The sequence below is a fragment of the Lithobates pipiens genome, unplaced genomic scaffold, assembly GCF_037356315.1.
Source record: "Lithobates pipiens isolate NorthernLeopardFrog02 unplaced genomic scaffold, aLitPip1_a1.2 Scaffold_8, whole genome shotgun sequence".
NCBI lineage: Eukaryota > Metazoa > Chordata > Amphibia > Anura > Ranidae > Lithobates > Lithobates pipiens.
The window spans coordinates 448,621,687-448,648,038 of NW_027507903.1; the positions used below are offsets into that span (position 1 = coordinate 448,621,687).

The following is a 26,352-nucleotide window of genomic DNA, read 5'->3' on the forward strand; positions in this document are numbered from 1 at the left end:
TAACTCAAAACATGCAACCTGTACAATTTATTTAAACATCGCCTATGGAGATTTTTTAGGAGTAAAAGTTTGTTGCCATTCCACGAGCGGGCGCAATTTTGAAGTGTGACACGTTGGGCATCAATTTACTTAATGTAACATTATCTTTCACAATATAAAAAAAAATTGGTCTAACTTTACTGTTGTCTTATGTTTTAATTCAAAAAAGTGAATTTTTTCCAAAAAAAGTGTGCTCCTAAGAGTGCTGCACAAATACAGTGTAACAGAAAGTATTGCAAAAACCTCCATTTTACTTTATAGGGTGTTAGAAAAAAAAATGTATAATGTTTGGGGGTTCTAAGTAATTTTCTAGCAAAAAAACAAAACAAACAAAAAAAGTTTTTTAATTTGTAAACACCACATCTAAAAAAAGAGGCTCGGTCCTTGAGTGGTTAAGGACCTGTGCCATTGGGATTCTATTGATGGCTCTCCTGAGATCATTGAGAATACAAAGACAGGAACATCTGACCATCGCCTGCGTTTCTGCATTGACAAAGACTTGTGCGGAAATTAAAAACCCTTAAAGTGCACAAAAGCCCGTCCATGCTGGCAGTGGTTGGGCACAAAGCCTCACCTAACACCAAAGTGGATCCCCTCACCTACCCTGCTATTCCTATCAAGGCTTCCATTGGTAGGAATATAGCAAGAGGTAACTCTTGAGACCTACAGACTCAATGCTCCCACCATCTCTCCATATGTATGTGTGTATATATATATATATATATATAATACACCAATAAAAGTGATATTATCTTCTACATGCACAGCATACATGAGACCTGACACATCAAAGAGGAGAAGAGACAATGGAAGCGTGTCAGCGCGTAACAGAGGATGTTTGGCCACGCTGGGACTCTTAGTTCTCCAGCAGGTGGACGCACGTGACGTTACCTGTGTGAGGCGCACCAGTAGTCCGGGGTTCTCCTCCGTGATGACGTCACCAGAGATGAGGGACCACACGCCGCCACGTCACTGACAGCTCCAGTAACCCAACACTACCGAAGTCAGCGAGGCGGTCAGCTTGCCCCGGAAGTGATTTTTCAGGAAGAGATGCGCTTCCGGGAGGTGGCTGTCAGCTCAGCGGAGTATGAGTGCGGATGCAGCTGTGGGAGATCGTGTGATCGGTAGGTGAAGGGAGCTGTGTACCGGGGTGAGGGCACATTAATGAGGGTGTCTGTATGAAGCAGTGCTGGGCTTTATTATCCTGATAGTTATAGTTCAGTCAAGTATTGCATTGTATAGTGATAAGGAACTACATGACTTTTGCCTTAGATTACACTATTTCTGACAAGATGAGACTTCCGTACACTGTGATCGCAACATAGAAGGACTCCAGGCTGTGGGTGCAGGCGGCCTTCACTGAGTTACATTGTGCATATATTCCATACATACCTTGTCACTGTATGGCTGAGGCCTCACCAAGAGTTTGTGGTTACATGTAAAAATCTGTATTTTTTTGCTAGAAAACTACTGAGAACTACCAAACGTAATAAAAAAAATAAAAAATAAATAAATAAATATATATATATATATATATATTTTTTTTTTTAACCACTTTCAGACCGGACCATTTTGCTGGTCAAAGACCAGACCACTTTTTGCGATTCGGCACTGCGTCGCTTTAACTGACAATTGCGCGGTCGTGCAACGTGGCTCCCAAACAAAATTGACGTCCGTTTTTTCCCACAAATAGAGCTTTCTTTTGGTGGTATTTGATCACCCCTGCGGTTTTTATTTTTTGCGCTATAAACAAAAATAGAGCGACAATTTTGAAAAAAACGCATTATTTTTTACTTTTTGTTATAATAAATATCCCCCAAAAATATATAAAAAAACATTTTTTTCCCTCAGTTTAGGCCGATACGTATTCTTCTACATATTTTTGGTAAAAAAAAATCGCAATAAGCGATTATTGATTGGTTTGCGCAAAAGTTATAGCGTTTACAAAATAGGGATAGTTTTATAGCATTTTTATTAATAATTTTTTATTATTTTTTTTTTTACAAGTAATGGCGGCGATCAGCGATTTTTTTTTTTTATTGTGACTGCGACATTGTGGGGGACCCATCGGACATTTTTGGGACCATTGTCATTTATACAGTAATCACTGCTATATAAATGCAGTGATTCCTGTGTAAATGACACTGGCAGTGAAGGGGTTAACCAGTGGGTGGCAGTGTAGGGGTTAAGTGTTCCTAGGGGTGTGTTACTAACTGTGGGGGGGTTGGGCTTTCATTTAGTGAACACTGATCTCTGCTCCAATCACATGGAGCAGAGATCAGCGTCACTAGTTGCTAGGCAGAATGGAGAATTGCTGTTTACAATGGCATTTCTTCATTCGGCCGCTCCGTGAGACGATCGCGGGTATGCCTGCGGCGATCGAGTCCGCGGGTCCCGACCAGTGCGGGAGCGCACCGCCGGCGGCGCGCTCCCCATGGCAGGGCGGAAAATTTGAAGGGACGTACATGTACGCCCATTTGCCTGCCCGTGCCATTCTGTCGACGTGCATCGGCGTGCGCTGGTCGGCAAGTGGTTAAAGCAAATACCCTAGAGCAGTGATTCTCAACCAGGGTCCCGTGGAACCCTAGGGTTACTCCAGAGGTTGCTAGGGGTTCCTTCAGCATTGGGCCATTTCTGTCTCTTTGATAAGTTCCCAATCACACCATTTGATCTTTTTAGCTATCTGTAAAGAGGTAATTCTTCCCAATGACCACAAGTGTAAGGAGCATTCTTCCCACTGACCATCACACTAATGTATCATGAGTTGTACATTTCTAATTTTTTTTAGCCAGGGGTTCCCTGTGACTGCAGAACTATTTCAAGGGTTCCTCTGTGTTGAAAAGGTTGAGAAAGGCTGCCTTAGAGAATAATTTGGTGGGTTTGGGATTTTTTTTTTTTTTTTACCGCACATGATATTTGTGCAGTGGTTTTTAAATGGCGTTTTTTTTTGGGGGGGGGGAAATTCACTTTCTTTTTAATTTTAATGCACAAAAAACACACAACATAACTCAGTTGTTTTATAAAGCATAAAAGATAATGTTACTGCAAGTAAATAGATATCACACATGTCACACTTTAAAATTACACACACACCCGTGCAATGGCGACAAACTACCTAAATTATATTATCCGTAGGTGACGTTTTAAAGCTTTTACAGATTACCATTTCAGATTTACTCAGGAAGTCTAGTGCTAGAATTACTCGATCTGATGTTCACGATGATTCCTCACATGTTTACTGCAATTGCTGTTTGCATGTATGCGGGACCGACACCTGTGTTCGCAAGCACGTGGGGATTTAATTTTTTATTTTTTTTACTCTGCCCCATTAAACATTTTTTATCACTTTTATTGTTAGCACAGGGACTATAAATATCCCCTGCGATAGCAATAGGCAGTGACAGATACTCTTTACTGAGAGATCTGGGATCTATTAGACCCCAGATTTCTCTTTTGCCCTTAAAGTGGAGTTCCACCCAAACTGGACAAACCTCCGCTTTACGCTTTGGAATATACCAAGATCGGTATGATCAGATGCTTTTTTCAAACCACTAAGGGTTTGTTTACATCCAGTGAAACCAAAAGTGTTGAAATGCTCCTGCTTCTGCTTTCTTAGACCATAGAGATGATCAGAGCCATTCTAGTCTCCGGTCAGCTCTATGGTCAGTCAGCAGAACCACCAGCAGCACTCTCGGTTCCCCAGTGGGACAAGAGAGCCGTGGAAGGCGGTCGTGGGGGGGGGGGGGGGGGGGGAGTGGTAATTTTCCCTCCCGCTGCTTGTAAAAGCAATCCAGCGGATAATTACCCACTGGGATTGCTTTTACAAGAAAGCCAACCGTTGGCTGAAAAAAAAAAAAACAATACCAGGATGATACACAAACACCAGTACAGCTATATGTGGCCCAATTGACAATGACCCACTTCCATGAGGCTGTATATATGTGTATGGTCAGAGGGAAGGGGTTAAAGACTATGCATTTATGATCCTATTATTCTGTGTGCTCTGATTTTATCCTACCTAAAATACACTGACCTTTGACTCTACCCATGACCTTTAACACTAAACCTGACACTACCTAAATCAAACCCTCACCTAGCTCTTTTATCTTTATTTGTTGTTACACACCTTTCTTTGTTTATGACTTTCTGCTCTAGCAAGGAGAAAAAGATGCAATGTATCTTTTTCTTCATTGAAGAGGAGAGAACAATGCAGGGGCAAGCTGTACAGTGACTGTGATAGCCAATCAGAAGCTATTACAGCAGTCAGGTGATCGGGAGCAGGGACTCCCACTTCTCAATCATTAGTGTGAGACCTGGGGCTCTCGATGTGGGCACGGTCTCTGTGTTGAGAGCACACTCCCAGCAGAAACACAAGTACACCTATATGTGGCCCAATGGATAAAGACTCAGAGGGAAAGGGTTAAAAATTATTGGGGTTATGAGGTCTGAGGTCTCCGGAGAGCTCTTTTGTTCAAGGCGTCATTCACATCAGGCAATGTTTCTTGTAAAAAGCAAACCCACAACTGGTGTGTGTTTTTTTTATAGGGCAGGGCAGCTGTAACCAACACCTCCAATCTCATCAATTGGACTCCAGTTGGCTGACACCTCGCTCCAATTAGCTCTTGGAGATCGCATTAGTCTAGGGCAGTGATGGCGAACCTTGGCACCCCAGATGTTTTGGAACTACATTTCCCATGATGCTCAACCACACTGCAGGGTGCATGAGCATCATGGGTAATGTAGTTCAAAAACATCTGGAGTGCCAAGGTTCACCATCACTGGTCTAGGGGTTCACATACTTTTACCACCTGCACTGTGAATGTTTACATGGTGTGTTCAATAAAAACATGGTAACATTTAATTATTTGTGTGTTATTAATTTAAGCAGACTGTGATTGTCTATTGTTGTGACTTAGATGAAGATCAGATCACATTTTATGACCAATTTGTGCAGAAATCCATATCATTCCAAAAGGGTCCACATACTTTTTTTTGCAACTGTAAGTCTGTTTACCAGATGGCAAGCAAACAGGGCATTTGGCTATAACCCAGCCACGGCCTTTAGCTTGCACAGATGACCCCCGGAACTCACAGGAGCCTGACCTTTACCAGGAAAGCCACCCTAGGTTAGGGATGAGCTCAGGCATGTTCTCATGGAACACGTGCAGAGCCCGCCAGGAAGTCGGCGCAGCACTGCGCTAATCATAGGCAGTGAGACATTGCCCGATCTCTGCAGCCGCGCATCGGGGCAATGTCTCACTGCCTGTGATTAGCACACTGCTGCGCTGACTTCCTGGCGGGCTCTGCACATGTTCCATGCAAGCACACCTGAGATCATCCCTACCCTAGGTGTCTCACAAGATCGTAGCTGTACTTGTATGATGTACTCAAAGTGTGCTCAAAGAGGAAAGAAACTGACCATAGCGCAAGACAGTTCAAACATTTAATAAAAGAGTTAGTAATGCACTTGCATATAAAAAGAACAATGTACGCATAAAAAAAAAAACATATCCCGGCCGGCAAACACAGGAGCCCGTTCTCCTTTTCGAACAGTGTGGTGACGTCAGTGCGTGCCTGGTTTCGTCATAGGCAACGTTTTCAATGGGGATATTCTATTTTTGGTATTTCTGTGTGTATCCCACATTGATTTGCTGCCTTATATTATTGTATTATATTATTATACGTTTTTAAGTCAAGAGTAGCTTTTCTTCTTTTTTCTATATATTTGATATAGATGCATTACACATGGAGTGATATATTTCAAGCAATTCTTTCTTTTCATTGTGATGATTATGGCTTACAGCTAGTAAAAAAAAAACAAATTCAGTATCAGAAAATTAGAATATTACATAAGATCAAAAAAAAAAAAAATAAGTTTAATATAGAAATGTTGGCTTATTGAAAAGTATGTACAGTATAGTATGCACTCAATACTTGGTTGCTCCTTTTGCATGTATCAGTGTGGCATGGCATGGAGGTGATCATCCTGTGGACTACTAAGGTGTTATGGAAGCCCAGGTTACTTTTGATAGTGGCTTTCAGTTCATCTGCATTGTTGGGTCTGGTGTCTCATCTTCTTGACAATACTCCACAGATTCTCTATGGGGTTTAGGTCAGGTGAGTTTGCTGGTCAATCAAGCACAGTGATACCATGATCATTAAACCAGGTATTGGTACTTTTGGCAGTGTGGCCAGGTGCCAAGTCTTGTTGGAAAATGAAATCAGCAACTCCGTTAAGTTGGTCAGCAGAGGGAAGCATGAAGTGTGCTAGAACTTCCTAGTAGAGAGCTGCACTGACTTTGGACTTGATAAAACACAGTGGACCAACACCAGCAGATGACATGGCTTCCCAAATAATCACATCACAATCGTGCTTAATAAATAATCTGATTGATTTAGCTTACTAGCTGCAAAAATCAAGTGCAAGCTATTCATACGTAACAGCCAGTAAAACTATGCTTTTCTTGAATAACACCGAAGCACCTGCATACATTTTAATATTTCCAGAACTATTTCAGTCATTTGTTGACAGTCATTTGATCACAGTAAAACTGTTGACATTATGTGATCTGGTCTAACTAGCTTTTGTGTGACTTGTTTTTCACTGTGATCGTTGGCTGGTGTAAGTATGCAGTTTGACTAAAAATACTTTGTTGTAATATGTGATTTACTTGGTCTTTAAAATCCTTTTTCTTTTTTTTATCTTTAACAGGGATGGAGTTGTACAATTATGCTGGAACAATCCACGAATCAACTGCTTAATCTGAGAGATCTACCAATGGATATTTCTGTTTGAAACCTTTGCCCTAGAATTTGTCTTTAGTTTGACCAAATGGGAAGGGCTCTTTCCTGCCTTTGTTCATGGACCCTGTTCTTCCTGCTCTGCACTTTCCTTTGCATTGCACAGAGCAGGGAAAATTTCACACAGGTCCTTAGTCTCCACAATGCCTCCTTGCACACTCAGTTGCAGAATCTGCACAATGCCTCCTTGCACGCTCAGTTGCAGATCTCTGCAAATTCTCCGACCCATCGAGACCAGATAGCCAAAGAAGGAAGCAGCACAGTCATAGAGTGTAACCTTAATGCCAGCCAGAATGGGGACGTCATGTGGTTTAACTCCAAAGGACGCTCGCTGGGAGAGGTGGAAGGAGGTAAGGTGAAATAAAATGGGTGATCTACATCCTTATGATAAATGTTCTGCTTTTTTCTATTAAATTTTGATAAGGTATTTGAAACGCAGCTCAAAATAGATTCCTTCTGGGTGTAGTTGGATACTAGTTAGCTACACTGGTGGAATCTGATTCTCGTGCCCAATGTCAGAATAAAGCTAGCCATACATGTTTAGATTTCCTTTGTTCACCCTCACGGGTTGAATGAGATGGGTCAAATTATTCCACCATCCAAGTGAAACGGCATGCATGGAGACATTTCCCCTGCTGACTATTGTATTCAGACAAATTGGACCATTTTGGAGGTGATATCTCCTGATTTATTTATTTTAATCAAAGGAAAACTGGCTTATAATAGTGTGCACTTGTAGTCCATTGATATTTCCTCTAGCCCGATAACTGAACGTCTGTACCTTGGTATGGACCTGAGGCTGGAGCCTGAGCATTGCACCCACAATCCATTGGTCATGGTTGTAATGCAAAAAAAACTATTAAATTCCGTTTTGTTTAATCAATACAGGTGTATTTATTTTTTGCAAAAGGTGTAAAATGCCATTTAACCACTTGCCGCCCGCCCTATTACAAATTGACGGCGGCAAAGTGGTTTCATAATCCTAACCGGACGTCATATGACGTGATTAGGTTTATGAGCCGCTGCGCGCCCCCGGGGGCGCGCATCACGGCGATCGTTGTTGCGGGGTGTCAGTCTGACACCCGGCAACTACGATCTCGGTAAAGAGTCTCCGACGGAGACTCTTTACCATGTGATCAGCCGTGTCCAATCACGGCTGATCACAGTGTAAATGGGAAGAGCCGGTGATCGGCTTTCCCTCACTCGAGTCTGTCAGACGTGAGTAGAGGAGAGCCGATCGGCTGCTCCTCTGACAGGGGGGGTCTGTGCTGATCGATTATCAGCACAGCCCCCCCGAGGATGCCCACACTGGACCACCAGGGACACCACTAGACCACCAGGGAAAAGGTAATAAAAATCCATAATCCTCCCTAGACCACCAGGGTGCCAGTCAGCACAATGGGTGCCAATCAGTGCCCATAATGGATGCCAATCAGTGGCCACAATGGGCATCACTGATTGGCATGCATTATTGTTTGGCACTGATTGGCATCCATTACTATAACACCGATGCCGCCTATGAGTGCCCACCTGTGCCGCCTATGAGTGCCCACCTGTGCCGCCTATGAGTGCCCACCTGTGCCGCCTATGAGTGCCCACCTGTGCCGCCTATCCATGCCCATCCGTGCCGCCTATCCATGCCCATCCGTGCCGCCCATCTGTGCCAGCTATCAGTGCCAATTTGTGCCACCTATCAGCGTCCGTCCGTGTCGCCCATCCGTGTCGCCCATCAGTGCCACCTATCAGTGCCACTTCATTGGTGCCACATTGGTGCCCATCAGTGCCACCTTATCAGTGCCCATCAGTGTAGCCCCATCAGTGCCCATCAGTGAAGGAGAAAACGTACTTATTTACAAAGTTTTGAAACTGAAACAAAAAAAAACATTTTTTTTTTCAAAATTTTCGGTATTTTTTTATTTGTAGCGCCAAAAATAAAAACCGTAGAGGTGATCAAATACCACCAAAAGAAAGCTCTATTTGTGGGAAAAAAATGATAAAAATTTCATTTGGGTACAGTGTAGCATGACCGCGCAATTGTCATTCAAAGTGCGACAGCGCTGAAAGCTCAAAATTGGTCTGGGCAGGAAGGTGTTTAAGTGCCCTGTATTGAAGTGGTTAACAAGGCAGTTTATAGTGGAGCAGTTCTTAGATCTTTTACAATTTAGTAATCCCCGAGGACCCCTGGGCTACCTCAGATGCATACGTCACTCAGAAATAGATATCCTAATAAATATGATTGTTAGGTGAACTTTTGTGCACATAGGAAATAGTTACAGAACTATGAGCATGGAAACTTTTGATCCCCTGCTAAGCATTCAGAGCTTTAGTGGAACCACTTATTGACCAGAGTGAGTTCTCTGTATAGCCCTTTGGAGAATTCACTAGAGGGCAGGTGACAGGGCACTCCTGGTTCCTGTACCCATTTGTGGATTATCTATATGATTATACGGGAGAGCTTGTTTAGGCTGTTTCAGCAAACAATCCTACTAAAACCTTGTCTATACACATATCATTGCATTGTGGGACTCGTCCAGTGCAAAGATGAACAGTTCAAACTTCTTACATTAACATGACAAAAATGTGACGCAATAGTTAGGGCTCAGATATTCACAGTATACTACAACCAAAATTTAGTAAGCAATACTTTCCAGTGAAGCAAGTGCTTCCATACATGCTATTTTTGAGTCGTGTTGTGAAAATTACCAGCCTTCTGAATTTTTGAATGTGTTCTCTTGCTAGTCCCATTCCAGTCAGTTGAATTGGACCCTTTCAAAGCATTACACAATTATAATGCATGGCAACCAAAGATATTACAGCAGAATGGGGGACCCAATCAAGCCATTGCTTTTGTCCTGCTGCCCCATTTGCCTTTTCTATACTGCCATGGTCCCATCAGAAACCAACTGCTCACAAGTGCGCTATCCCTTTTTGAAGTGACCACCAGGTACACAGCTTTGACCTATTGTGCCATCCCCCTAATTTAATGCAGAGACATCCCTGGACCCTAGCCATCTGCGTAGTTTGCATTTTGATGATCTAACTCTGATGGAAACCCATTTTACCCCTAAAAAATTAAAAGCCAGCAGCTACACATATTGCAGCTGCTGGCTTTTAACAATAGGACAGTCCTGGAGTCCAGCGATGTCGGCACCGCAGCTGAGGTTTCCATCAGCTGTTGGGTACTGCCGCCACCATTGCGGATAAGAGTACACAGCAGTGTAGCCTTACGGCTTCACACCGGGAACCCTACTGCGCATGCGCAAGGCCTGCCCCTCTCTCCTACTGGCCCGGCGACAGGGAGAGGAGGAGGAGGGAGCCCCGCAGTGATGTCAAAGACAGGTATCCTGAGGATACAAATGAGCAGAAATTCCACTTTTGGATGGAATGCCGCTTTAATACCTGACATTCGTGCCCATTTTCTCACCGTTTACACTCCTATTTCTAAATATCAACATTTTCAGGGATTTTACTCTCGAAGAAAAGATATGCGTATCGATCTGGGCGATGCCCTGAACCCTGTCCCTCTTATACCAATTCCTGGTGGATGCTCAATCACAGGATGATCTAGGATTTCTCCATAAATGGGAGAAAGACTTATGGCTTACTCTTTAGGAAGATCAGAAGAACTGGGTAACATTTTTGCCCATACAACCTCTATCGGTAACAAATGCCAAGAGATCTTTTGCAGAATCGTAAAGAGGTTGTGTGACACACCATTGATCTTGGTCAAACTATTTCCTCACCAAAGTGGCCTGTGTTGGCATGGTAATACACATACCGAATCCTCCTTGCGCAACTTTTGGGATTGCTCTGCTTTACAATCTTTCTTTTTGGTGTGGTTTGGAGATAATCCACCAATTTACAGGTTTTTCCTCATTTACTAAACCAGCTGCTATATTTCTTGCCTTACGCCTATGTCCTGAAGGATATGCAAGAAATTTATGCTGATTCAAGCCTTGTTTTTGGAAAAGCTCAAACCTGCTGATTGTAAGACAATGGTTTGCCAGAGCAAATTACATCCAAGAGATGGAAGACCTCACAGCGACTCTAAAAGACAAGATTACCAGTCAGGAAAAAAAAGGTATTATTGGGAAGAATTTAAATGCTTCTTCAAGTTCAAGCACATGAGAAAAGGGCCTAAACCTTCCCTTTGCAGGCCAGTTCTGGTGTCTTATGCTTGAATCCTGCAACAGAAGTTTTTTGAATGTTTTTTGAGAATGTGACTAATATATATATATATATATATATATATATATATATATATATATATATATATATATATATATATATATATATATATTCATATCCCCCCCCCCCCAGGTCACTTTGCTAATTATATATGCACCCCATAATACGTGACAGCTGAATTTTAAAGATGTCCAGTTTGTAAAAAAAAAAAAAAAAAAAAAAACTTACACTTACCTGTCCAGGGATCCAGCACCATTCTCACCTAGGCTAGTTCTTCACTAGTCTTCAGGTTCCCAGCGCTGGCATCATAACTGTAGGTATGCGGCTTTCGGCTTCACAGCCTGCTGCCCACTGCACCTGTGCAGGGAGTGTTGCACTTTCTGAATGGTCATGCAGTCTTCTGGGACCTGTAGTGTGTCCCAGAAGAAAGGGGTGGGAGAACTAGGCGATCCGGATGGAAGTGGGAGTGGATACTTGTCAAAACTAGGTACAGACATACCCCACTTTTTAAGTACACAATGGGGTTTATTTACTAAAGCTGGAAAGTGCAAAATCGGGCTCACTCCTGCACAGAAATCGATGAGCTTCCAGGTTTTATTACCAAAGCTTAATTGAACAAGCTGGGGTTAGAAGCTCATTGGGTTTCTATGAAGTGAGCCTGTATCCGCCCCCCCCCACACACACACAAAAAAAGTGACATGCTAAATGTGGCAGGAAAGGAGGACTTGAAGCGCAACTTCCCTTTTTGGGTGAAGTTCCGCTTTTAAGTATAACCCATAATCGCACACTATATAATAGTGCTCTTGAAAACCAATCTGTCTGACTCTGTGTTCCTTTCCTGTTTTCAAGGTGGACTGATAACATCTGGAGAATCTAACATCATACAGAGGTGCAGTGCTAGGTTGCTGTTTCATTGTTCTGTCATCATTTAAGACTTTATCTGTAGTTCCCAAGTTGAAAAGCCTGTTAAAAACATGAGTGTGTGTTAGGTAATCCTCCTAATAGATATTTGATGGAGGCTAGAGCTACACGGGTGATTTTTAGTAGCTCATCATACTGCTAAAATTTCTAGAGATGAATCACTGATGCCGCATAAACTGAGGGTTTTTCCGACGGAGTTCCACTGAAACGGACTTGCTTACACACGATCACACCAAAGTCCGATCGTTTAGATCCCAGTGACGTACAACACATATGACAGGACTAGAAAAGAAGTTTAGTAGCCAATAGCTGCCATTGTGAACAGCATACAGATGAGCGGTTTTCCCGATAGAAATGTATTCAGTCGGAAAGATTTAAAACATGTTCTATTTCTAGGTCCGTCAGAATAAAAAAAAAAAAAAAGTCTGCTGAAGCCCACACACGATCAGAATATCAGATGAAATGATTCTGACTTTTTTTCTGCCGGAAAGTCCGACCATGTGTACACAGCATAAGAGTAACCGCTAAACAGATGGAACAAATGGAATACTAATGGAACCCAATGGTATAAGCTACACAAGTAGCATATTGGAGATATTAATCTTGCAAGCTGTGCAGCTTGGGGAGCTGTATATTTAATTTCTTAGCAATTCGTCGCTACTCTTGTACATATGGACTTTAGTATGTGATAGGGCAATGTGTTCAGCAAGCTTTTACAACATATTTGCAAAGCTTTTAAAAGATAACTTCATCTTTTCTAAAAGAAAAAAAATAAATAAATGCACTTATTTTTTTTCAGGTAAAAATTTTTTCATTTCTTTTTTTACTGGGAGCCTGCAAAGCATTGCACACACGGTCAGCAGATTGCAGGTGCAATGCAGGGCTCTTACAGACAGTCGGTGTAAGCTTTCTGCTTGTACGAGCAGGTAGTTACACACTGACGCATCAGTGAACTACCAAGACAGCTCAACAGCACCCTGGCAGTTCATTGAGAATTACAAGCTGACAGCCACAAAGGCTTTATCAAGGAGTATGGAGAATGGGACATTCTGGATAACAATGAGACTTTAACAAAGAGAACATGACTGGCTCTTGAGATGCGATTAATCCACCACAGCAGCACTTCAGAAGAGGGGGACACACCCTATAAGAAAAACAAAGCAGAGAAGAAGGTGCTTCTAAGTTCAGTAATAGAACTTTGATGACGGGTTAAAAACACTTACAAGATGGAAGTAGAAAACAGGAATATCAATGGACCCATAACGTCCAGTGGGATGTCTCTTGGGAATAAAGACAGCTGCAGATGGATGTTCCAGCCGACCAGTGGTAGTAAATGCTGTCTCTCAGATCCAAGATGGAGGGCTGTGCTGTCTGAAGGAGGAGCGACTGGGCATGCTCTGAAACATGTACCACCCACTCTGACATCACTTCCTGGTTGCCTGGATTCCATGCTGGTCCTGACAGCACAGCCCTCTATCTTAGATCAGAGAGACAGCATTTACCTCCGCTGGTCAGTTGGAACTTCCACCAGTAGCTGTCTTTACTCGCAGGAGGCATCCCGCTGGACATTATGAATCCATTGATATGCCTATTTTCACTTCCATCTTGTAAGTGTTAAAAATTGTTCATTGTCATTGAAGTGTTTTTAATACCGCACTTGGAAGCACCTTCTCTGATATACAAATGCTGGTACCTGTAGTTCTCTCATTTACAGAACTCGATGAATCAACAAAACAGCCAGGTGGTCAGAGCCCTGCACAGCCGCATTCTTTTTTTTTTTTTTTTTTTAATTGTTACAGCAAGTGCGGGGAGCAGATTCCTTGCTGGCTATCGCAACAGGGGTCAGAGGGTAGTGTGGGGACTGCTGCAAAAGTAACATGTTACACCCCGAATATGGATGTGACATGTTACAAAAGGTAAACGTATCCTCTAAGCAGCTTTGTTGAAGCTATAGATCTTTATTGAAGTGCTTGATTGGCCTTTAAAAAAAAAAAAACTGTTAGCCGACTTCAGTAGGTTTTTCAATTTTATTGAAGCCAACTAGCCAATTGTTTTTTTAAAACAACCTCACTCATATTATCTGTCTTTAACAACCCTGAGCAAGAGCTGAAGCTTTGAAGGCTTAAAAAAAAACAGCATGAGTTTTGTAAAAGACTGCTGTACACACTACTATTATACAAACTGAAGCCCATATAGAATAAAGCCATGGTGTCTACTCATTTGCAATTATATTATCAAGACCGAGCTGCTAAATATCGCGCACATAGCTCTAGCTTTAGAAGTGATGTGGGAGATGTCAGCCTACCACACAGTGCAGAAATTAGTAACTACTTGTGAGCTGGACCAGTTTTCATCAGGACGCTCTGTAGGCACATTTTACATATGGTCCACTGTGACAAATATGTACAATGAAGCAAATGATGGGCTTTCCCTCTGATAGCAGACATTTCTGTACAAGTCGCATTTCAGTCTCGGCAAAAAAAAGCACACCACCATTGAGACCATTCAGATTTATTAGAGTTCTACCAAGTCTCCAATACAGTTGATTCAGTTCATAAAGATGATACAGAGCTCTTTTGTAATTTCTGAGTATTGCCTTTTATGAGATGATATCATAAGTCATTTCATAGAATTGCCACAGTCCTAGTATTTTCATTTGCCACAGTGCTTTTTATCTGACTGGCTTCCTAGTTAGTGATGCATGTACTGAAGAATCGTTATTGGGCTGAGCAAATTTATTTCCTGAGATTACCATCATTACCCTTAGGAAGCTTTCATAGAAGGTTAGGCGGTAAGGTAGAGGTTTAACCCATAGCGGTTAGCTGGCAATTTACTTTATCAGAATAATGCAAATTAAAAACAAGGCTCATTTCTTGCATCCAAGTATAGATCTTGTTTTGCATATACATCAGCTTATGTAAAATGAATCTCCTTTGCCTTTCATGATCAGATAAGATGATTTGCAGTGGGGAATTGAGGAGGAGGGCTTGGGCTAAATTTAAAATATTTGGCAAAGTTCACTTTCATTTAACATAGTTGACCTTTTTTTAGCTTTTGTCCTTTTCTATGTAGGGAATACCAGACATCTTTTTAAAGGTGTATCTGTGCCCAGGCTATAGACTTTTATTTATTTGCATCATGTTCTTAAGCAGTGAAGGAGCTTTAAAGGGTTAGCTTACTTTTACAAAAGAAGATCCATTTACCATACACTGCACTAGCAGCCCTGGAGCTGTAAGCATCATAATGCTCACAATAGCAAGCGGTAATTGGTCAGTGTGGCCACATGATCGCCTTGATCAATGAGAATATCCTCTGAGCTACCGCCTTCCTAAATGGTGTTCTGGAAGCAGTGTTCATTTTGGTATTGAATTTTGATTTCATTTTAGTCCTAGTCTTTTGACTAAAAATGCCGTTTTAGTTATCTGAATTGTTTTATTAGTCGTATTTAGTCGACTAAAATCGAGTTGGTTTAGTTAAAGGTGTTGTAAACCATTGTGGTTTTTTTCATACTTGCCTCCACTGTGCAGTTCGTTTTGCACAGTGTGGGCCTGAACCTCGTCTTCTGGGGTCCCCTGGTGGTGCCCCCGACTCCTGCTTGTATCGGTTAACCCCCTGGGAGAAGCGCTCTCCCTGGTGGTCACCTTGCGGGCATGCTCCCGCGTCTAGCATTTGCATGCATAGACACAGAAAGCTGGCGCCCGCGTCATTGGATTTGATTGACAGCAGCGGGAGCCAATGGCTGTGCTGCTATCAATCTATGCAATCAAGAGCCAAGAACCGACCCGGTTCCGGCGCCGCATGGAGTAGCTGTCTCTCCTCACAGCTCCCGCAGACCGCCCTACAAAACGGCCTTTAAAATCGGCGTTTTTCGCTCAAAACGACCCCAGCTACCCTCTTCACGAATCCGATTGTGAGATGGACCGGTTCGTGGAAAAAACCGGGCCGCGATCGTATGCGGCTGCAACCGCGCGGTCGGCCCTGCCGCAAATCGAGGCCCCGGCTTCGGCCTACACGGAACCGGCCTGCGCGGCCTATCCAGCGGAGACGGCCCCAGCCATGGAGGTAGGCGATCAGACAGCTACACACCCTACTCAGAGGGACTCCATGTCTCCACAACCCCAGGCCCCTCCACAAATCTCTGGCCCTGCAACACCCCAGCATGTGCAGCAGCTTCACATACCTCAACCATTGCAGGATCATCACACTGAGGTTCTGGCTCAAGCTGTGGCTGCTCTTCTCTCCCCTATGATTGCAGCATCAGTAGAAAAGGCTGTCAGCGCAGGCATGCAAAAGATTCAAGCCCAGCTAGGGGAACATGCTTCCAGATTAAATGAAGCAGAACACCGTATATCAAATCTTGAAGATGAACTCTACCAGACGCAATCCTTTGAACATGCCCAAGACAGAACGAACAAGTACATTCTGGAAAAACTCGATGACCTCGAAAATAGGTCCAGGAGAAGCAACCTGCGGTTTGTAGGACTCCCCGAATTGCTTCCCCAATCTGCTCTATCAGAACTCTGTGCCCGCCGCATTCCTGAGGCATTGGGTCTGGGAGGCCCTTACACAGTGGAACGTGCTCACCGTGTGGGAGCCTTTAATTCTGAATGCAAATCACTGCGTCCGATAATCGCCAAATACCTCAACTACTCCGACAAAGCCGTCATATTGCAACAATACCGACAGTCCAGATCTTTGCAGATTGATGGCATCAAAATTCTAATCTTTGCTGACTACTCGGCGGACGTTTCCAAGAAATGCAAGGCCTTTCAGCACATCTGCGCAGAACTTCATCAATGCCAACTCCAGTTCACCCTGGCATTCCCGGCCATTCTGCGGATCAAAACACCCGCCGGGGAACAACTCTCTTTTCATGATCCGGAGGAGGCGGCGTCCTTCTTGAAATCTTCCTGCTCGGGCTCTCGCCTCAGTCCCGCACCTAAAGCCCCGCCAATCAACCGAGCCTTGGATCAACGGAGCCCACGGAAAGACTCTCCCAAGCGATTTAGGGCTTCGGGCCCAACACGACATGGCCTAACTGTCCGCTGAGGGGCGATGTACTTGACGGTGCCCCCCCCCCCCCCCCCGGCACACTCTCGTTTCTCTTCCGGATGGCCTTACCTGGCCCCCACCCGACCTGGTCAAGGTGAACTGTTCTTGGACTCTCCTTCCTGGACTGTCCACACCTCTCAGGTATTGCTCGATAAAAGTTGAACGGTTTTGGGGATGTCACCAGTGACATCCAGGTTCGTTTTTGTCCTTTTACCTCTGCTGTTCTTTGGTATTTTCTTGCTACAGTTTATAGTACGGTTTCATTTGTCTTTATTGATACCCTAGATGTTGTTTCTACTATATGTGTACTCATGTTTTCCTCCCCTGTGCGCCATTGTGCGGACCTATAACCACGCTCCAATTCTCTGCGGCCACTGTTACTATTTGAAGGGCGGAAACCCTCACATCAGACACAGGGCTGGTTATGGGAGCTGGTCCTCACGGTGACCCCCATGCGGAAAAAAGCGAAGTTGGTTAATGCTTTTGTTTAATCTACCGTTGGTACACATACCAGTCCTCCCCCTCCCCCCTTTTGTCTCTCCTTCTCCCCTTAAGGCCCGCTAATGTTTTGAATCCATTTACTACCCCCCTTCATAGGCCCTGGGGAGCTAGGTCCTTTGCAGTTTTTAGCTATCTATCCCACCCAGGCCCCGATGTCTTAGTAGCTATAATACCTTTACAACATCTCCCCAGTATATTCCCACCATGCTGCGGATAATCTCGTGGAAGGATGAAGGTCCTTCGCCATCTCAAAAGACTGAACACAGACATAGCAATGCTTCAGGAAACCCATCTTTCCTCACTCGACTTTGCTCGGATGAGGAAACTCTGGGTGGGCACAGTTGTGAGTTCTGAGGCTCTAGGCCGCAAAGCAGGAGTCCTTGTTCTCATTCACAAACGTCTCCCCTGTAAACTCCTATCCACGGACTCAGACGACCAGGGCAGACTTCTCTCTGTCCGTGTCCTCATTGGGACAAGGGAACTGACAATATCCAACGTATATGCCCCTAATAGTCCTACGAAGGAATTTTTCAATACACTGACAACTTGGCTCCTACGACACCCACACCTCCCTCAGATCGTTGGGGGTGATTTCAACTCTGTTGTTCACCAGATTGATGACAAATCCACACGACTATGCCCCGCCTCGCTCCCGACATCTTTAAACCCCACAGTGCTTGCAACAACAATGGAAACCCTTCACCTTCGTGACATATGGCGTTTTCACCACCCGACCGATAGAGAATTCTCCTTTTACTCACACCCACATCATGTCTTTACCAGGATAATTATTTTTTCTGCTCTGATTTACTTCCTCTAATCCCAGAAGCAGAGATACATGATATAGCCATCTCTGACCACGCTTCCATATCTGTATCCCTAGAGACCCCTGACATACACCCCAACCCTAGAATTTGGCGTTTCCTCTCCTTCCTCCAACACAACGCGGACTTCCAAACTTACATCACTAAAGAATGGCAATTTTACACGCAAACGAATGCGCCACACGCTGACGACCCTAATTTATTCTGGGATGCGGGGAAAGCTTTTCTCAGAGGCCGCATCATTTCGTATGCGTCGTCCTTTAAGAAAAATGCACACCTCAACTACGACACCTCCAGCTCCAGACTTCACATGGCTCAACGAGCATTATACGCTCATGACTCCCCTGAAAACCGGGCTGCTTGGCAACTAGCCAAACAATCCTTTGACACCTGGGCGGACACCGTGGAATCGACCAAGAAAGCATACCTAGACGCCACTCTCCATAAATTTGGAAACAAGGCGGGTAAACTCCTAGCCCGCCTTAGCAAGGGAACCTATCGCCCGACTATCATCCCCTCCATCCGTGAACCAGATGGTTCTGTCACGACCACGCAAAAAGGCATAAACTCTGCCATGTTGCGCTATTACTCTACGTTATATGCTGCCGATCCCATTGACAAACCCACGGCGCGCGACTTCCTAGACAAGGTGACCCTGACACCAATATCTCCCTCCCAGTTAGAATCTCTTAATGCCCCTATCTCTCTTTTTAGAAATCATTGCCACGATACGGAATTTAGCCTCCTCTAAAGCGCCTGGGCCAGATGGCCTGACAGGCGAATTCTACAAATCACTGAATCCTCTCCTGGCACCCACTCTTCACAGTGTCTATCAACGTATATGGTCTGGTGGCTCCTACCTTCCCACAGGCAATCAGGCAATAATTAAATTATTAGAAAGGGAAAGACCCCCAGGAACCAGGATCGTACAGACCTATTTCACTCCTAAACCTTGATGTTAAGTTCCTTTCTAAAATTGTAGCCACAAGACTGGCTGACATCATCCCTTTTCTGATCCATCCTGCCCAATCTGGCTTTGTGAAAAGCAGAACAGCAACGATAAATATCAGAAAGGTGATGATGGCGCTAGAACACGCCAGATACCATCCACAGGGTGACTATGCCATTATCACTCTTGATGCCGAAAAGGCTTTTGACAATGTAAACTTTGACTGGCTCGCCATGGTTTTACGTAAAATGGGATTCTCTGGCCCCTTCCTTCACCTAATAAATTCCATGTACACCTCACCGGCAGCTAGACTGGTAGCCGCTGGCCTCCTCTCAAACTAATTTCGCCTTCACAAAGGCACGAGACAAGGTTGCCCCCTATCCCCACTCCTCTTTAACTTCGCTCTGGAACCACTATCTAGATATCTGTTAACGGTTGCCCCGCTGCATGGCATACGAATAGGGGACCAAGAGTTGAGGACATCCCTCTTTGCGGATGATGTCCTCATCTTCTCCGCTGACCCTTCCGCAGACATGCCCACAATAAAATACACCTTTGATTTATTCAGAAAATGCTCAGGGTTGCGCATAAACTACTACAAAAGCGAGATTATGCCCTTAGGCTCCCTCCCCCCACCAGCCTGGGTTCAAAAATCCATCTTTACTACTGCCAAGTCCCATATCACATACCTGGGAGTCAAAATAGGGAAACTCCCGTCCTCTCTCTACCACCTGAATTACCCCCCACTTTTTGCCAAAATCACCCAGGAATTAGACAACTGGATGGATCTGCCCCTCTCGCTCCTGGGAAGATGTCATTTGGTGAAAATGGTCAGTTTCGCTCGCCTGTTATATCCTCTCCAGACAATACCTTTACTTATAAGACACAAAGACTCCAAATTGCTGAATTCTGCGATTTCAAAATTTATATGGCGAAACAAACGACCACGCATAGCTCTCTCAAAACTTCATCTTCCCAGGACCGAAGGCAGTATTAGTCTCCCGAGCCTTAGAATGTATAACCTTGCTTGTCTTTTGAGGGTAGGTCTGGACTGGATAACCCAAAAATCCAAATGCTCTAACTACCAATTGGAGGCTGCAATGGTCCACCCCTACTCCCTAACAGCCCTTCTCCACTGTAAGTGGAAATCTCTACCAACACCATATCAACATAACCTTCTGTTGAGAGACACTGCTATAGCATGGAGGGAGGTAAGGAAAAGCCTCCGACTCTCCCCTTTCATCTCGAAATTTCTCCCGATACAAGGCAACCTGAGCTTCTCTCCAGGTCTGGAACACAAACCTTATGAATCCTGGCGGCAAAAGGGTCTCTCCACCTTCTTCTCCCTTTGTGATCCTGATACTGGTCAAGCTTTACCTTTCCATACTCTAGCTGCTCGATTCTCTCTCCTTCCTTGGATTCCTCTTCAGTGTCCAATTGGGCAAAAGACTTCCCGGAGGACGACATAGTGGACAAGATCCTTCAAGGCCTCCGCACTGTCTACCATTTGGTTCCAAATGAATCCTGGAGGGAAACGCAACTAAAAATCGCTCACCGGGCGCATATCCCCTTTCTTCCTGCCAAACAACCTCACTCCACCCCGTCTTCACTATGCCCTCTGTACCAACAACCTAAGCCCTCTCTCACGCACCGTTACTGGACTTGCTCCTTTTATCTCTGCGTTCTGGGACCAGATCCTGGCTTTCATCTTTAAGATTACACTGCTAAAGCTACCCAAAGACCCTTTACTACTTATCTTCGGATATTGGGATCCTACACTACTTCCCTGGTCAAAAGTTTCTGGCACACAAGGCAAAGAATGGGCCTTGATCTGCCTCCTGATGGCAAGACGGGCCATACTAGCCAATTGGACGTCTACTGCTTCACCCTCAGTCGCCCAGGTCAACAGAGATCTCCTGCATCTTCTATTCCGTGACAAAATTAACGCCAATCTAGCCCACAAGAAGGCCATTCAGCGCTTCCACAGCAGATGGGACTCTTTTGTGAAATCGCAACTTACTCCTCAGGAACAAGCTCACCTTGCTGAACACTCTTTTATCTACAATGGCCAATGGCTCACCACAGCCCCCTCTACTACTGGGTAGCTACCCACGGCAAGACTGCAATTTTGGGCCCCCCCCCTCCTCCTACCCCCCCCCCCCCCAATCAGAGCCTTCTTGTTGACCTGATATGTTCACTGTTTCTTCTCCCCGAGGTTGAATTAGTGCCTTATTATTCCCACATCCATCCAGTTATTGCTACCTCGTTTCTATTTGACTGTCAGGGAGAGTGATGCTCTCCATTTTTGTGGTTTATGGGACGGTGCTCTGGCACCAATTGTTGCTCAATATGTTGTACCTATATAGCCTGTACATGTTCAAAAAATGAGAATTTTGTACGTGCTGATTACCTTCTGTAATGTACCCTTTTCTTTTCTCAATAAAATTTTATGGAAAAAAAAAAAAAAAAAAGAGCCAAGAACCCACGGTCAGAGAGGTATAGCATGTCTCCACCGAGGAAATGAATGGGCTCAGGTGAGTAAAATGGGGGGGCTAGGGGGCCAGTCAGTGTCAGTTTTTTCGCCTTAATGCATAGGATGCATTAAGGTGAAAAAAACACAAGGTTTACGACCCCTCTAAATTGTAATGCATGAATTTAAGCATTTCTCTAGAACAGTGGTCTCCAAACTGTGGCCCTTTGCTTGCTTTTATCTGACCTATGGGGCATTGTTCCTCCCACTGACACCACTGTTGAGGCGCCGTATCTCCCATTGACACTACTGACGAGGCACCGTTCCTCCCACTGACGAGGCACCGTTTCTCCCACTGACACTAATGATGAGACACCGTTCTTCCCACTGAATCCAGAACATTTCCTGCCGGCACCGACTACACTCCGACCTCCTTAAAGTTTGAAGGACAGTAAAATGGCCCTTTGTTTAGAAAGTTTGTGATAACGTGCAAAGTTCTGTGCTGTTAAATTAATAGTATCAAAGGCAGTTGATACAAAGGTAGTAAATTAAAACCTCAAACCCATATAAAGGGTAGAGCCCAAAATATTTTTTAGATCAAAATAATCATATAAGTAAACCTGTACAGTATGCAAACTTCACAAAATATAAGATAAACATGAAATTAATCACTTAGAATTGTAAGATGACACAGCCAATGTGATATCTAAATACACTGCTCAAAAAAATTAAGGGAACACTTTGAAAACATCAGATCTCAATGGGGAAAAAATATCATGCTGGATATCTATACTGATATGGACTGGGTAATGTGTTTGGAACGAAATGATGTCACATCGTTTGGAAATTAAAATTTATCAACATACAGAGGGCTGAATTTAAAGACACCCCAAAAATCAAAGTGAAAAATTATGCAGCAAGCTAGTCCATTATGCTGAAATGTCATGACAGCAACTCAAAATGGTACTCGGTAATTTGTATGGCCCCAACGTGCTTATATGCATGCCTGATAACATCGGGGAATGCTCCTAATGAGATGACGGATGGTGTCCTGGGGTATTTCCTCCCAGATCTGGACCAGGGCATCATTGAGCTCCTGAACAGACTGAGGTGCAACCTGATGGCTTCAGGTGGACCAAAAATATAATGTCCCAGAGGTGTTCTATTGGATTTAGGTCAGGCAAGCATGTTCAGTGGTATCAAATTCTTCAACCTCCAGGAACTGGCTGCATACTCTTCCCCACTTGAGGCCAGGCATTATCGTGCACCAGGGGGAACCCAGGGCCCACTGCACCAGCGTAGTGTCTAACAATGGGTCCAAGGATTTTATCCCGATACCTAATGGCAGTCAGGATGCCATTGTCTAGCCTGTAGAGGTCTGTGCGTCCCTCCATGAATATGCCTCCCCAGACCATCACTGACCCACCACCAAACCGGTCATGCTGAACGATGTTGCAGCCAGCATAATGTTCGCCGCAGCTTCTCCAGGCACTTTCACGTCTGTCACATGTGCTCAGGGTGAACCTGCTCTCATCTGTGAAAAGTACAGGGCGCCAGTGGCAGACCTGCCAATTCTTGTGTTCAATGGCAAATGCCAATCAAGCTCCATGGTGCCGGGCAGTGAGCACAGGGCCCACTAGCGGACATCGGCCCCCAAGCCACCCTCCTTGAAGTCTGTTTCTGATTGTTTGGTCAGAGGCGTTCATACCAGTGGCCTGCTGGAAGTAATTTTGTAGGGCTCTGGCAGTGCTCATCCCATAGAGGAATCTCCTCAAACCTGGCAAAGGCACTTATTGATGTGCCATCCTGGAGGAGTTGGACTGCCTGTGCAACCTCTATAGGGTGCAGGTATCGCCTCGATGCTACCAGTAGTGATACTGACCCTAGCCAAATGCAAAACTAGTGAAAAATAGAAAGATGAGCAGGGAAATAAATGTCAGTGTCCTCCACCTGTAACTCCATTGCTCTTTTGGAGGTGGTCTCATTGTTGCCCATCTAGTGCACCTGTTGTTTTAATTAACATCAAAGCAGCTGAAACTGATTAACAACCCCCTCTACTACTTAACTGACCAGATCAATATTCTAGAAGTTTAATTGACTTGATGCTATACTCTGATTTAAAAAGTGTTCCTTTCATTTTTTTGAGCAGTGTATCAGTGTATATGAAGTGATATTCATAAGTGCAAGTAGTCCATATGTATGTGCCTATAGTACCATAGCATAGTCCATGTAAACAAGTGGATGGACGACACAAATGTGGTGTCACCGCTTCAGTGAACTTGAAAATGAAGTCGGTGTCCAAATGGTTAAACCGCCACCATCGCGTAAATTGCAAACCTTCGTGAAAATATGGCTGCCTGTACAGCAGCAAGTGAACCTTAATACATCAATGGAAATCCCTCTGGAAGTATGCAACTCCCAGAGACAAACTGAGAATGAAAAAGCTCACCAGGAGGCGCCCAGATGGATTTTCATAGTCTAGTACAGTGATGGCGAACCTTGGCACCCCAGATGTTTTGGAACTACATTTCCCATGATGCTCAAGTACCCTTCAGATTGCATGAGCATCATGGGAAATGTAGTTCCAAAACATCTGGGGTGCCAAGGTTCGCCATCACTGGTCTAGTAGGTTTTATTGTTCCATAGATAAAAAAAAAAAAAAAAACAACAACATAAATCAAAGGTAAAATCGCTCACTTCAGTCAGTCGCTAGAGACCCGAAATCGCAGAGACAAGACGGTGCTGAGTATCCCCTCCCAACGCGTTTCATCCAATGGGATGTTATCAGTGGGACCCCTGCTGCATATTTAGAGATCAAAAATCATTTTTAAAATTTTAAATGAACGTGTTAAATCTTATAAAGGTTTTCGTGACTGGGTTTGCTTATACTTTAATTGTCTTTTCTGTTTATTTGTTACAGGAGGGAAATGGCTGATCTCTTCCACTGGAGCCCTTAACATTACAAGTGTAACTTTTGCTGATCGAGGACGGTATACTTGCATTTGTCCAGTTGGCAATGGCACCTCCTTCTACACAGTTACTCTTCGAGTGACATTCACTTCTGGGGATATGAGCATATACTACATGATAGTCTGCTTGGTGACCTTTACCATCACCCTGATTCTGAACATCACACGGCTCTGCATGATGAGCAGTCACCTCCGGAAGACAGAGAAGGCTATAAATGACTTCTTCCGCACAGAAGGGGCTGAGAAGCTCCAGAAGGCATTTGAGATTGCCAAGCGTATTCCAATTATCACCTCTGCTAAGACACTGGAGCTGGCCAAGGTGACTCAGTTCAAAACCATGGAGTTTGCCCGTTACATAGAAGAACTGGCCAGAAGTATTCCTCTGCCCCCTCTCATATTTAACTGCAGAGCTTTTATGGAGGAGATGTTTGAAGCAGTGAGGTTGGATGATCCAGACCAGGTGGAGAAGGAGCACGGCTCCGGGATTTACACAATCGGTCCTGATATGGCTCGGAGCGGATCTCCAGCTGGTGATTCGGAAAACAGCTCGGTCCAAGGCCAAGAGATAGCAGTTAACGTGTCTGTTCATCCTCAGTGTGAGACACTGAGCATCAACACCAACCATTCTCAGGAGTGTCCTCCTGTAGTGTGTCCTGAGGAAGTCATCTCTATAGTGGATCAGGACAGGGCACCAGAAGCCAGTGCATGAACACACTAGCTTTTTGCGCAACGTTGGTCCTTCTACCCCAAATAGATTTTTCAGTTTTGGCTCTAAGCCAAGGAATTAAAGAATATCTGAAGTCAAAGTTATTGTTTTTTTGTTTCATTTTGCATAAAGTAGGGGAGGGTGTGTTTTTTGCCATCTCTGTCCCATTGACGTATATACACAATAAAGTAAACACATTCTCTCCAAAGTAAGAATAATCCCCCTCTTAGACAGTTGTAACTAGAACAAATGTCCTATGGATAGTTCTTGCATCTATTACTGTTCTGGTGATCAAAATTCAAGATTTTCCCTCACTTTTTTTTTTACTTTCCTGCAACACAGACCGCGTTGATGTGGAAATACCCCTGCCAGGTCATTGTCTTCTTCTGGTGGGGTGGCTTGTCGCCCTCCCCACCCGCCAGGAGAAGACTGTGATTATTGCTAGTGGCTATAGCAGCTGCTAGCGAAAATCGCAGGTAAAACCCCTGCATGCTGGTTGTACTCCAGTTGATCAATCAGTCAACTTGGTGCATTCTGCCTGCCCATACATGGTTCAAATTTCGGCCCGTTCTTGCTGAATCGGCCGAGATTCAAACAGTGTATGGCCTGCCCTAGTCCCTATGACAATTGCATTGAAGGCAAACAAAGAGAGGGAATCTAACCAGTGAGGCAATCTTTCACCATTCAGTGCAAAACTAAAAACGCAAAAACATCTTGGCTTCAGATATACTTTTTGTCTTTTGCCTTGTTTTAACTGGCTAAGACTCCTATGTAGGGCCTGAGCACCTACAGACTGACTTCTGCTGCCATTATGAAAAGGTCTCTCTTGCTGAAGCTATGAGACCCCTCGGTTGTGAAGGGAAAAGTCACTCCGAGACCTCTGAGAATATCCTGAGGGATATTAGATTCCATTTGGAGCTTCTACCTACCTG

At 44.3% G+C, this 26,352-nt stretch overlaps 2 protein-coding genes across 2 annotated transcripts in view; one reads left to right on the plus strand and one right to left on the minus strand.

The window, feature by feature from the left end:
* Positions 1-1,092, minus strand: part of FAM114A2 (family with sequence similarity 114 member A2) — a 92,294-nt gene extending 91,202 nt beyond the window's left edge. The window contains exon 1 of the mRNA XM_077468362.1: positions 931-1,092. The gene's annotated coding sequence lies outside the window, so the exon portion shown is untranslated. The remainder of the gene's footprint in view (positions 1-930) is intronic.
* MFAP3 (microfibril associated protein 3) lies at positions 1,020-25,520 on the plus strand. The gene is made up of 3 exons (XM_077468365.1): positions 1,020-1,163; positions 6,752-7,190; positions 24,666-25,520. The coding sequence occupies exons 2-3, from the start codon at positions 6,872-6,874 to the stop codon at positions 25,421-25,423; spliced, it is 1,077 nt and encodes a 358-aa protein (XP_077324491.1). The 5' UTR covers positions 1,020-1,163; positions 6,752-6,871; the 3' UTR covers positions 25,424-25,520.
* The last annotated feature ends 832 nt before the right edge of the window (positions 25,521-26,352 follow it).